At 39.6% G+C, this 13523-nt stretch overlaps 1 protein-coding gene across 1 annotated transcript in view; it reads right to left on the bottom strand.

The window, feature by feature from the left end:
* The window catches only part of LOC126191134 (trehalase-like), a 361034-nt gene that overhangs the window by 47244 nt on the left and 300267 nt on the right, over positions 1 to 13523 (bottom strand). Inside the window, exon 6 of the mRNA XM_049931884.1 lies at positions 2524 to 2668. Within this exon, the coding sequence (XP_049787841.1) occupies positions 2524 to 2668 (145 nt within the window). The remainder of the gene's footprint in view (positions 1 to 2523; positions 2669 to 13523) is intronic.

Below are 13523 nucleotides of genomic sequence, written 5' to 3'. Positions count from 1 at the left end.
AGCTAAAATATACCACTTCAGTCTTTGTGAAAAAAATTTAGAGAGGCCAATGTTAATGTTTGAATTCTCCCATTTTAAACAAGAGTACAGTTCTCTTAAGTTGCAAGGGATGAGTCTTTTTTGCATACACACATTCTTCTGAACACTAACTTTGTCTTTTGCTCCTAGTAAAATTTCAGTATTTTCATTATTTTGATAGAAATCAGTGACAATCTTTACCACTTTATCAGCTATAACTTTCCATCTTTTTGGTTTAGGAATTGATAATATACCCATTTCTGTTTTCAGTTCCCTTGCTTGTTGAACCATGTATTCACTAACATTGAATTCTGACATTAAGTTTTCTCCAGGAGAGCTTCTGTGAAGTATGAGGTATTGGCAGAACTGAAGCAGTGAAGATGGGTCATGAGTCTTGCTTGGGTAGCTCAGTTGGTGTAGCACATGCCCGCACAAGGCAAAGGTCAAGAGTTCAAGTCTCGGTATGCCACACAGTTTTAATCCACCAGGAAGTTTCATTATGTTTCATTTTGACCAAGAGAGTGGAGCTAAAGTTCAAATTTCAGTTTTTTCAGGTACTCTTATGCTATCCACTATTTCTTTCATTAACAATATCATAGCATCAAAAAACAGTTTCATCACGAAACTTTTCTTCTCTATGGTCAGAATTTTCAGTACTGCAATCCAATGCCTGGCATAGTTTTCTTTCCAAAACATACTTCACTCTTTCTCGCTTCTTTCTGCCATATGAAGCCTTGCTGTGATTTGGAATGGAGCGAAGTTTTAAGGGAGAGCACCCCAAATCATGTACAGTTTTATTTGCATCCTCAATACTTTGACTTTTTAGTACTGATTCGAGAAATGTCATCTCTGGGTCATCTGCATCACCATCATTTCTATCACTGATGTCTGTTTTCTGTTCACAAATCTTATAACATGTTGTGCACAGTTTTTGGCCTGGTTTTACATAGATTCATTTAGCACCTAATGTTTTATACAAAGACAAGGAAACTGTCCTCTGTTTGTATGTGTTTTTTGAAAGGAACACAACAAGTCCTTTGAAAATTTTCAGAAACTTTTAAGTAGTAGTATTTCTCACGTCCACATATAGTTGCACTCGCTTGATGTTGCAGAAAGCTCATATTGGATTGCAGCAATATTAAGTCTCATTGGTCTTCACTCAGCTATTCTGTTTTTTGTGGAGTTTTTACCAAGGTATAGGTTGTCAAATGAAATGGTGTTTTAGTAAATATGCATTTTCCATTGCAATTAATTGAGCACTAATTCACTTAAAAACATACTTTAGACAAGAGAAATGATAGGGCCGCACCATGAACAGATCGAACCTAAAGACAAAGAGGAACTGAGGCCAAATAGACTAATTGTTGCATGTCAGTTATTCTCAACAATGAATTTCAGCCATTGTTGTGTTGTTTTTGTGCCTATAAAAGTTTCAAGCAAGCTACTATTGTCTAAGAACACTTTTCTTATCACTGTGGGCAGGTAATTGGCTGAATGCATAAATCATATATATTATAGTCTTAGAAAAATTTCTGAATTAGTCCAATGAAATGACATAGATTTTCACACTTAAGTTAACTTGGTAGCCTAGAATGAGTTATACTTAAATATGATGATTTGATACCCTTGCATCTGAGGCAGTGAGACAGTGGGTTAATGAACTTAGAGTGAATCTTTCCCAACACAGAAAAAAGTATCTGATTTCAGATGTGTATGTCAATTACCAGAAGACCCATTCAAATTTTCATTTTATTATGTAGCTTATGATATAGTGGATTATTGAAGACCAAAATCAGGTTTGCAGCAGGTTGTAGAAATGTGATATAAGCATTTTTCCACATCCTCACAATTTTTCTGAAATCGAAAATTGACATACATTAGTATTTTTTTAAGTTTTCTTTGTAACTTTTCTGCTTCAATAACTCAATATTTGTTAACTATATGCCTTACTTAATTTCTGAAAAAAATTCTAAATCAAAAGCTTCTTAAACACCTGAGTTATGTGCATTTCTGTAGATAACTACCATTTTGCACTGACATTCTTGCAGAGCCCAATTATGAGAAATCACTAAATTTAAAATTTGATATAAAATAAAGTTGAAGTCTGAGACCAAAAAGATTTAGCAGAAGTTCCTGTGTTATAAGTATAAGTAAATGTCCAAAATTTTGTGAAAATCTGAAATAGAGGGTTACAAATCCTTGATTTATTGTGTGTTTTGGGGTGAAGTGACCCTGTGAGCGTGTATTTAAAATGGAAAAAACTGGTAGCTCAAAAGCTGACAACATGTCTCTCTTGTTATATGTGTATGTGTGCCACACAGTAATCAGCTGCTGGTACGTGGTTGCTTTTCCTCATTCTTTTATTCTGTCACTATACAGTTTCCTCTTTTGCAAATGGAAGTATAATTATTCTCCTTTGCCTTTTAGGAGAAAATTATTTTGAGGACTAGAAATGGAAGGGACAACTATGCATTTATTTACTGTTAACAGACCTAAGATACTTACCATGGTTGTTTGTTTTGGGTGTAGCTTCTAGTACTTGGCCATATTTTTTCAGGAGCTCGAGGATTATTCCATTTGACCATCCAAAACCAGTCTGAACTTCATACTCTCCACCACCTCCTTTCCTCCCAAAGCTGGAAGCATCATACTGCAACAAACGATAATACCTAAAATTCTGTCTGGAATTTAATTACTTATTTTTCATCTGTTGAAACTTTTGTAGTAATATGTGATATGTCAGGGTATACATACATTACTTACAGAACATTTAGTATTTATATAAACTTAGGGTATATAGGGTAGTTTGATAGATAATATCAGTGCTGAGCTTCCAAAGATCACCTCAGTGATGTGTCCCCTTTCACTGTTCGAATCCACAGAGGGTCAAGAAAGCTACATTTTATTTATATTAAATAGTAGAAAAATCATACCTCAGTAGCATTATTAGCAAAAGCAGATAATGTCAGATTTTGTCTGTATCTCCTCTACCACAAGTTCCCCAAACTTCAAGAGAACTAAGAACCTAAACTCTTAAAATTGGCAGGATTTTTGGCACTCAGTGGGTTACCTCTAGCTTTAGAAAGATTTCAGCAGTTTCCAAAATTATGAGGCAATAGTTTCACATGTCACTTTTGTTAACAGAGACAACACTGATAGGAAAATGTATGAAAGTCTTCTAAAAATAACCACCAGTGTTTACATTATTATGAATCCAGGTTTAATGTGCAAATGAGTTATCTGGCCTTTGTTTAGAACTATAGGCTTGTCGCATTCCCACTGTGGATTAGGCTTGTAACTAACTATCACATTCTTATTGTGGAAGAAGTATGTCTTCTATGTTTATCATGTCTTCATTGAAGATCACTCAGGAAAGAACACATAACATATGCAGTGGTTACACAATGATAACCAATGGAATTTTACAGAAAACGTGTGTAGAACTGCCCAGAAATGTTCTGTGAAGTCAACAATGGAACAATTATAATGTAGCACATTGTTTAAAAGTTATGGAATGCTCGCACACCATGGCAAGGAGTAAATACATGTAAATGCTCCTCGTGGCCGGCACGCGAACCTCGTTGACACGCATTCTGTCAGCTGATCGGGGCTGCCAGCCACGTGACCATCTTAGTCACCACACAGCCCCCCACAGGAGAGCGGAGCACTTTTGTTGTTGGTAACTGCCTCAGACTCTGTCCTTAAATTTGGCCGGAAAGTGCACACAATGTCCGTACCACGTTGTACGCTGGGTCTGCGTTGAAGGGGATGCATGAGGTTCTGGATTATCAGCTGGCGAAAATGCCAGTCGGTGGAGGGAACTGTATGCATCTAAAGATTCCTCCAAGAAAAAAGCAGGTTTAACTCGGTCGACCGACACTGTGTTCCTTCTTCCATTCACCGTAATGTCCATCGTTTTGTCCCATCTTGTTATTATGTGATGTGGTCCAGTGTAAGGTGGTGTGTGCACTGGTTAATGCCGTCTTTGTGTAACATGACATGGGTGCAATGCTTTAACTATTTATGTACAAACATGTGTGGTGTTCCATGTTGCGATTCCAGATGCGATTGCATGTATGAAATCCAATCCCAAAATTGAGTTATAAACTGGGGCAACTGTGATAAGTCCCCCGGTGAGGCACCAGGACGAATAAGCTCACCTGGTAGCCACAGGGATTCCCCACAGACCAACTCAACAGCGGATGTGTCGAGGTCTGCTTCAGTGATGCTGCAGAGGGCAAGTAGAACTAAAGGAAGAGCCATGGTCTACTTGGATTTGTGAAACATTAGGGAAACTTTGAGGGACTGGTGCCACCGTTCAACCATGTCATTGCTGGCTGGATGATAATTCGTTGTTATGTGACGTAATGCGCCGCAAAACTTGCTTAGCTGAGTAAACATTTCACACTCGAACTGGTGTCCTCTGGCAGTTGTTATATGTAATGGACAGCCGAAACGAGCAACCCAGAGGGACAAAAATGAGGTAGCTAGCGTTTCGGCAGAAATGTTGTCAATCAGAATAGCTTCTGTCCAACGAGCGAATTTATCAATGATAGTTAACAAATAGTGTTGATCCTCTGAGGGCGTTAAAAGTCCCAAAGTCCCACAACATCCAAGTGGACGTGGGTGAACCTCTCGGTCATGTCTGGGAGTTTGCCTACTGGCACACGAACATGACGTGAAATATTGCTGTGGTGACAATTGACACACATGCGAGCCCACTGACGGTAATCTTTTTGTATCCCCAGCCACATGTAATGACCAGATACAAGCTTCGTCATTGACTTTACCCCTAGATGACATAAATGGTGGAGGTTATTAAATATTTGCTTACACAGGTCTGCTGGGACAAATGGGCAAGCTTTGTTATTGGAGGTGTCACAATATATCTATGTGTCTGACCCTGGTACGTAAATGAGCTTGAGCTGCAGGCCTGCTGTGTCATCTTTTAGGCAATTTTCAAGTTCTTGATCTGATTGTTGTTCTTTGTCTAGGCGTCTGAGGTTGACAGTCTCCGTGATTGCATTGACGCATGGGAAACAGTCTGCCCCTACATTGTTCAACCCAGAAATGTGTTTAATGTCAGTGGAAAATTAAGCAATAGCTTCCTACTGATTAAACTGTCTTGGCGAGCATTTGTTGTTATTCTGGTGGAAGGCGAATGTCAGAGGTTTATGGTCCATATAATTGTAAATACCCTCGCCTCCAGCTGCATTCGGAAATATTTTACAGAAACGTAAATGGTCATCAATTCATGGTCATAAGTGCTCCATTGTTGCTGAGTGGGCGATAATATCCAAGAGAAAAAAGCGAGGGGCTGCCAGGCTTTGTCAACATATTGCTGCAATGCTGCACCGATGGCCACCTGGCTAGCATCGACCACAAGCGCAAGAGATGCGTCTAAAGCAGCGTGAGCAAGAAACGTTGCCTCAGCTATGCTTTTCTTGGCAGTTTTGAAAGTGTCTATCATTGTCTGTGACCACTGCACAGGTGCTTTGCTTTTTGCTTTCGGACTGGCCAGTGCTGCTGTAAGTGGTTCTTGAAGTTCTGCCGCATGTGGCAGATGGCAGCAATAAAATTTGAGGATTCCAAGGAATCTACATGATTTTTTGGCTGTCTCTGTGTGAGGAATATTGAAAATGGCTTTAACTTTCTCTGGCAAAGGGTGCGATCCTGCAGAAGAAATTAGGTGACCCAAAAACATTATCTCCAGTTGTCCAAACACACACTTAGTGACATTCAAAACAATGCCGTACTTGTCGAGGTGCTCAAAAACTTCAATGAGATGCTGCTCATGTTCCTCTGGCAACGCTGAAAAGACGAGTATGTCATCTAGGTAGGCAGAACAACATGGTAACCCTCGCAATACAGAATCAAGGAATTGTTGCCAAGTTTGTGCGGCGTTCTCATGCCAAACGCCATAAATAAGCTTTCGAGCAAGCCAAAAGGCGTTGTAATGGCTGTCTTCAGTATATCTTCCTCAGCAACCAGAATTTTTATGTATGCTTTGGCACAATCCAACACACTAAACACCTGTTTGCCACACAATGTGTGATTGTAGTCCTTTAGGAGAGGCACTGGATAGTGGTCTGGAATTGTTCTCATGTTTAAGGCTCGGTAGTTGCCATTCTTTTTAGGCACCAAATGCAGGGGTGACGACCAAGCCCCACTAGATGGATGGATAATGTCCTTGGCCAGCATAGCACCAAACTCTGCCTTAGTGACTGCATACCAATCAGGAGCTAATCGTCTGGGTCTGCATAAAACTGGGGCGCCAGCCATAGTATTAATGTAGTGTACTGTACCACGACGTACCTTTTGTGGGGCTCCTGAGACCTTGTGATTGCAGGGAACCATGCTAGCAGCTTAGAGTACCTGTTGTCTGCAGCCTGGATCACCTTGGCATCGTAAGTTACAGTGTAGCGCTAGAATCCAGTGGTGCACAGCCCTGTAACTGTGTCCAGCAGCTGAGCTTTGGTGACGTCAGGCATCAGGTGGTAATGCACCAAGAGGTCTGCACCTATGATTGGCTCCATCACGTCTGCAACTATGAAGTTCCACACCAAAGAACATCTCAGTCAGAGGTCTAGTTCCAAATGTTGTACTCCATAAGTCGTGATCACAGAATTGTTAGTGGGCGACAGTTGAAATGTGGCAGCCGGATGATATTTATGAAGCTTATCATGTGGTAGGATGCTGAGGTCAGATTCAGTGTCAATCAAAAACTTTCAGCCTGCCTTGCAGTGTGTTAAGAACAGATGTACAGAAGATCTGCCAGGTGCGTTTACTTCCGTGTGATGTTTGCTGCCGGTATATGCACAAGGCAGATTTCATTTGCGTGCCTGCTCTCCATATCGCTGGTGATACCAACATACGTTAGTAGGCAGTGCATCACCAGAGGCATGTACACATGATAAAGAGTAGCTTCAGGATCTCCATTGGAACTGTCCTTTAATGTTCCGGTCAGCGAGCAATTCATTCGTCTACTGAGGGTATCAACCTTGCTTAATAAGTTCTCATTCAGCTGTTTGTTAAGTGTTTCCACTTTATTCGTGAGACTATTGTAGTTGGGATTAGTTCCCAACAAAGCACTGGAACACACCATCAGTGAATCAGAATAGGAAGTGGGTACAAATGCACCTTCAATACGGTCGGCGAGATCGGCTATGGTGTCAAGCAGCATATGGGTTTGTGACGCGACGATGGCTTTCACTTGGGCCGGCAATCTACTGCTCCATAATATACAAAGTAGCGTATCCAGGACCGTGCCTGCATTGACTTTGCTCCTCAAGTGACGAAGGTATTTAGACAGTATTTGTCTCCAATGTCCTCCTGTGTTTGAACCTGGTGTGCCCTCTCCTCTTGCGAGGCAGATACTCGTTGAATTAACTCAGTCTTGAGTTTCATGTAGGCCTCTGTGGCGAAGTTAGAATATCCTGTACTTTGGCAGCGTATCAATGGTCTAATTGGCTCACTACCAATGCAAACTTGGTGGAATCCAGTATCACACCAGCAGAAAGAAAGCTCACCTCAACTTGTGCGAACCATAACGTGGGATTGTGAGGCCAGAATGGTGGTAGTCGTACTGCCAGTCTTCAGATCTTGGGAGTTTCTGGTGCATCTGTCATGTTTCCACTAACAAATGTTACTTTCTTGGTTCTGATGTATCATCTTCTTAGCCATAGTCACGTCGGGGTCACCAGATGTCGTGTTCCCACTGTGCGTTAGGCTCGCGACTAAATATCGTGTTCTTATTGTGGAAGAAGTACATCTTCTATGTTTATCATATTTTTATTGAAGATCACTCAGGAAAGAACACATAACATAGGCAGTGATTACACAATGATAATCAATGTTACAGACAACTTGGGTAGTACTCCCCATAAACGTTCTGTGAAATCAACAACAGAACAATTATAAATAGCACATCATTTAAAAGTTATATAATGCTCGTTCACTGTGGCAAAGAGTAAGAACATGTCAGTGCTCCTCGCAGCTGGCACATGAGCCTCATTGACACATGCATTCCTTCAGCTGATCGCAGCTGCCAGCCACGCGACCGCCTTAATTGCCACAGGCTTATGATATCACTCTTCATGCTGCTACCACGAAAATAAAAATGCAACTCAGTGTTTGAACAGAGGAAGGTAAATAGAGTCCCAAATTATAAAGAAGCTCTCAAAACAAAGAAGCAATTATAGTTAAAGGGGATTTATCTTCAGAAAGGAAATAAAAAGAGGTTTATTGCTGTGCATAGCTCTAGTGACCTAACGTTATTTTATGAAAGGTTATGAAAGTGAATGGAAGATAGACTTTTAAAAGAAGAAAATGGTACTTCTTCATGCACTTAAGCACTAGACCCTTCTCACTGACTTTGAAAATCTTGCAATAATTTTTGGTGAGGAAGAAATTTTATATACTGCTTCTGATAAACTTGATTAACTGCATACTGGTACCCACCAGAGAATATGAGAGGGGATTTTCACAAATGAACCTTGTTTCAAAACTATTAGGAGTGTCACAATGCCTGAAGAATGCTTCTTACAACTTGAAGTTCATCAAACTAGTGGAACCTCCCTTACATCTGCCCAACCCAGGTCTCTACATAGAGACCTGTATCCTGAACGGCAGTCACCTGGCTACAGACAGCAAATGTAAGAAGTACAAGCAGGAGATATATGATAGCAGTATTCTGATGCTAATTTGGAATCTGCCTTAAACAAGACAGTTCATATACAAAGTACCACCTTTAACTTTAATTCCAGATATTATATATATATATATATATATATATATCTGAATTATTTGCTTACTTTAAAAGTATGTCATAATTTCTTACAGTAATAATTTGTAAATTTTAGACATTGGCAACAAGTCACTCAGAGAACCACTTAACTTTTTCCAAGGAATTAGCACTGGCATTATGTTAAAACTAGTCCTTTTACCAAATAAATACAATGCCAAAGAATGCAAAGATTACCATGCAAGATTACAAGCACAAAGGCAACTAAACAAGTAGAAGGATTTATATTTTCAGCAAACTAGATAAAGAGGAATTAGTGTGATATCTCAATAATGAACCTGAAACATTTAGCCGTGCTGAAAGGCATGTAGAAGAACTAAGGCACAGGTTTTAAGGTATAGTTGACAATGGTGTTTATAGATATTCACCTAATTGAACAGTTCATGATGACAGAAACATCCATGGTATATAAAATTTATTTATTTATTTATTTACATGCCTAGTTCCATAGGACTAAACTAAGGAGCAAATCTCCAAGGTCATGGAACGTGTCAGTACATGAAATAATATAATAACCGATAAAATAAATTGTTTATGAACCCAAAAAAAGTCAAACCATAAGTAAACAGAATCAGCAATATAACGTAAGAATCAGCTTAATTTTTCAAGGAACTCCTCAACAGAATAGAAGGAGTGACCCACGAAGAAACTCTTCAGTTTCAATTTGAAAGCACTTGGATTACTGCTAAGATTTTTGAATTCTTGTGGTAGTTTACTGAAAATGGATGCAGCAGTATACTGCACACATTTCTGCACAAGATTTAAGAAAGTGCGATCCAAATGCAGATCGGATTTCTGCCTAGTATTCTTATTCTTGGGAATAAGCTGATATTGTTAACAAGAAACGACAGTAAAGAATACCTGTATTGAAAGGCCAATGTCAGAATACCCAGACTAGTGAACAGAGGTTTACTAGATGTTCGCAAACTTACACTATTTATTGTCCGAACTGCCCATTTCTGAGCCAAAAATATCCTTTGAGAATGAGAAGAGTTGCTTCAAAATATAGTAACGTATGGCACAAGCAAATGAAAATAAGCAAAGTAGACTAATTTTCATTTCGAATGATCACTTGCTTCAGATTCCATTTGAACAGTAAAAATGGCAGCATTATGTCTTGAATAAGATCCTAAACGTGGGCTTTCCACAACAGTTTACTCTGCCTGAACACCTAGAAATTTGAACTCTACAGTTTTACTAATCATATGCCCATTCTGTGAAATTGAAACATTGGGTTTTGTTAGATTGTAGTTAGAAACTGTAAAAACTGAATGTTACAGTGATTTAGAATATTTTCTGTGATTTAGATTATTTTCTACAAACCAAGAACTTATGTTATGAACTGCACTATTTGAAACAGAGCCAATGTTGCACACAACATCCTTTACTACCAAGCTAGTGTCATCAGCAAACAGAAATATTTTAGAATTACCTGTAATAATAGAGGGAATAACATTTATATAAATAAGGAACAGGAGTGGCCCCAACACTAATCCCTGGGGCACCCCCAATATGACCATGTCCCAGTCAGACCTCATATCACAGCCATTCTCAACAATGTGAATAATGACTTTTTGCCATCTGTTGTTAAAGTAAGAGGTGAGCCAACAATGAGCAACTCCCCATATTCCATAATGGTCCAACTTTTGGAGCAATATTTTGTGAGCCCCCCCCCCCCCACCCCCACCCTGAACCGTGGACCTTGCCGTTGGTGGGGAGGCTTGCGTACCTCAATGATACAGAAGATAGCCGTACCATAGGTGCAACCACAATGGAGGGGTATCTGTTGAGAGGCCAGACAAATGTGTGGTTCCTCAAGAGGGGCAGCAGCCTTTTCAGCAGTTGCAGGAGCAACAGTCTGGATGATTGACAGATCTGGCCTTCTAACACTAACCAAAATGGCCTTGCTGTTCTGGTACTGCAAATGGCTGAAAGCAAGGGGAAACTACATCTGTAATTTTTCCTGAGGGCATGCAGCTTTACTGTATGATTAAATGATGATGGCGTCCTCTTGGGTAAAATATTCCGGAGGTAAAATAGTCCCCCATTCGGATCTCCAGGCAGGGACTACTCAAGAGGACGTCGTTATCAGGAGAAAGAAAACTGGCGTTCTACGGATCGGAGCGTGGAATGTCAGATACCTTAATCGGGCAGGTAGGTTAGAAAATTTAAAAAGAGAAATGGATAGGTTAAAGTTAGATATAGTGGGAATTAGTGAAGTTTGGTGGCAGGAGGAACAAGACTTTTGGTCAGGTGAACACAGGGTTATAAATACAAAATCAAATAGGGGTAATGCAGGAGTAGGTTTAATAATGAATTTAAAAAAATAGGAGTACGGGTAAGTTACTACAAACAGCATAGTGAACGCATTATTGTGGCCAAGATAGATACGAAGCCCACGCCTACTACAGTAGTACAAGTTTGTACGCCAACTAGCTCTGCAGATGATGAAGAAATTGATGAAATGTATGATGAGATAAAAGAAATTATTCAGGTAGTGAAGGGAAATGAAAATTTAATAGTCATGGGTGACTGGAATTCGAGAGTAGGAAAAGGGAGAGAAGGAAACATAGTAGGTGATTATGGATTGGGGCTAAGAAATGAAAGAGGAAGCCGCCTGGTAGAATTTTGAGCAGAGCATAACGTAATCATAGCTAACACTTGGTTCAAGAATCATGAAAGAAGGCTGTATACATGGAAGAACCCTGGAGATACTAAAAGGTATCAGATAGATTATATAATGGTAAGACAGAGATTTAGGAACCAGGTTTTAAATTGTAAGACATTTCCAGGGGTATGTGGACTCTGACCATGATCTATTGGTTATGAGCTGTAGATTAAAACTGAAGAAACTGCAAAAGGGTGGGAAATTAAGGAGTTGGGACCTGGATTAACTGACTAAACCAGAGGATGTACAGAGTTTCAGGGAGAGCATAAGGGAACAATTGACAGGAATGGGGGAAAGAAATACAGTAGAAAAAGAATGGGTAGCTTTGAGGGATGAAATAGCGAAGGCTGCAGAGGATCAAATAGGTAAAAAGACGAGGGCTAGTAGAAACCCTTGGGTAACAGAAGAAATATTGAGTTTAATTGATGAAAGGAGAAAATATAAAAATGCAGTAAATGAAGCAGGCAAAAAGGAATACAAACGTCTCAAAAATGATATCGACAGGAAGTGCAAAATGGCTAAGCAGGGATGGCTAGAGGACAAATGTAAAGATGTAGAGGTTTATCTCACTAAGGGTAAGAGAGATACTGCCTACAGGAAAATTAAAGAAACCTTTGGAGAAAGGAGAACCACTTGCATGAATATCAAGAGCTTTGATGGAAGCCCAGTTCTAAGCAAAGAAGGGAAAGCAGAAAGGTGGAAGGAGTGTATAGAGGGTCTATACAAGGGTGATGTACTTGAGAACAATATTATGGAAGAGGATGTAGATGAAGATGAAATGGGAGATGTGATACTGTGTGAAGAGTTTGACAGAGCACTGAAAGACCTGAGTCGAAACAAGGCCCCAGGAGTAGTCAAAATTCCATTAGAACTACTGACAGCCTTGGGAGAGCCAGTCCTGACAAAACTCTACCATCTGGTGAGCAAGATGTATGAGAAAGGCGAAATACCCTCAGACTTCAAGAAGAGTATAATAATTCCAATCCCAAAGAAATCACATGTTGACAGATGTGAAAATTACCAAACTATCAGTTTAATAAGCCAAGCTGCAAAATACTAACACGAATTCTTTACAGACGAATGGAAAAACTAGTAGAAGCCAACCTCAGGGAAGATCAGTTTGGATTCCGTAGAAATGTTGGAACACATGAGGCAATACTGACCCTACGACTTATCTTACAAAGAAGATTAAGGGAAAACAAACCTATGTTTCTAGCATTCGTAGACTTAGAGAAAGCTTTTGACAATGTTGATTGGAATACTCTCTTTCAAATTCTGAAGGTTTCAGGGGTAAAATACAGGAAGTGAAAGGCTATTTACAATTTGTACAGAAAGTAGATGGCAGTTATAAGAGTCAAGGGATATGAAAAGGAAGCAGTGGTTGGGGTGGGAGTGAGACAGGTTTGTAGCCTATCCCTGATGCTATTCAATCTGTATATTGAGCAAGCAATAAAGGAACCAAAAGAAAAGTTCGGAGTAGGTATTAAAATCCATGGATAAGAAATTAAACTCTGAGGTTTGCCGATGACATTGTAATTCTGTCAGAGTCAGCAAAGGACTTGGAAGAGCAGTTGAATGGAATAGACAGTGTCTTGAAAGGAGGGTATAAGATGAACATCAACAAAAGCAAAACTAGGATAATGGAATGTAGTCGAAGTAAGTCGGGTGATGCTGAGGGAATTAGATTAGCAAATGAGACACTTAAAGTAGTAAATGAGTTTTGGTATTTGGGTAGCAAAATAACTGATGATGGTCGAAGTAGAGAGGATATAAAATGTAGACTGGCAATGGCAAGGAAAGCGTTTCTGAAGAAGAAAAATTTGTTAACTTCGAGTATAGATTTAAATGTCAGGAAGTCGTTTCTGAAAGTATTTGTATGGAGTGTAGCCATGTATGGAAGTGAAACATGGACGATAAATAATTTAGAAGCTTTCAAAATATGGTGCTACAGAAGAATGCTGAAGATTAGATGGGTAGATCACATAACTAATGAGGAGATATTGAATAGAATTGGGGAGAAGAGGAGCTTGTGGC

Source organism: Schistocerca cancellata, chromosome 6 (assembly GCF_023864275.1).
Source record: "Schistocerca cancellata isolate TAMUIC-IGC-003103 chromosome 6, iqSchCanc2.1, whole genome shotgun sequence".
Lineage (NCBI taxonomy): Eukaryota > Metazoa > Arthropoda > Insecta > Orthoptera > Acrididae > Schistocerca > Schistocerca cancellata.
Note: the sequence above shows the minus strand (reverse complement) of the source record. Positions and strands in the feature narration are given on the sequence as shown.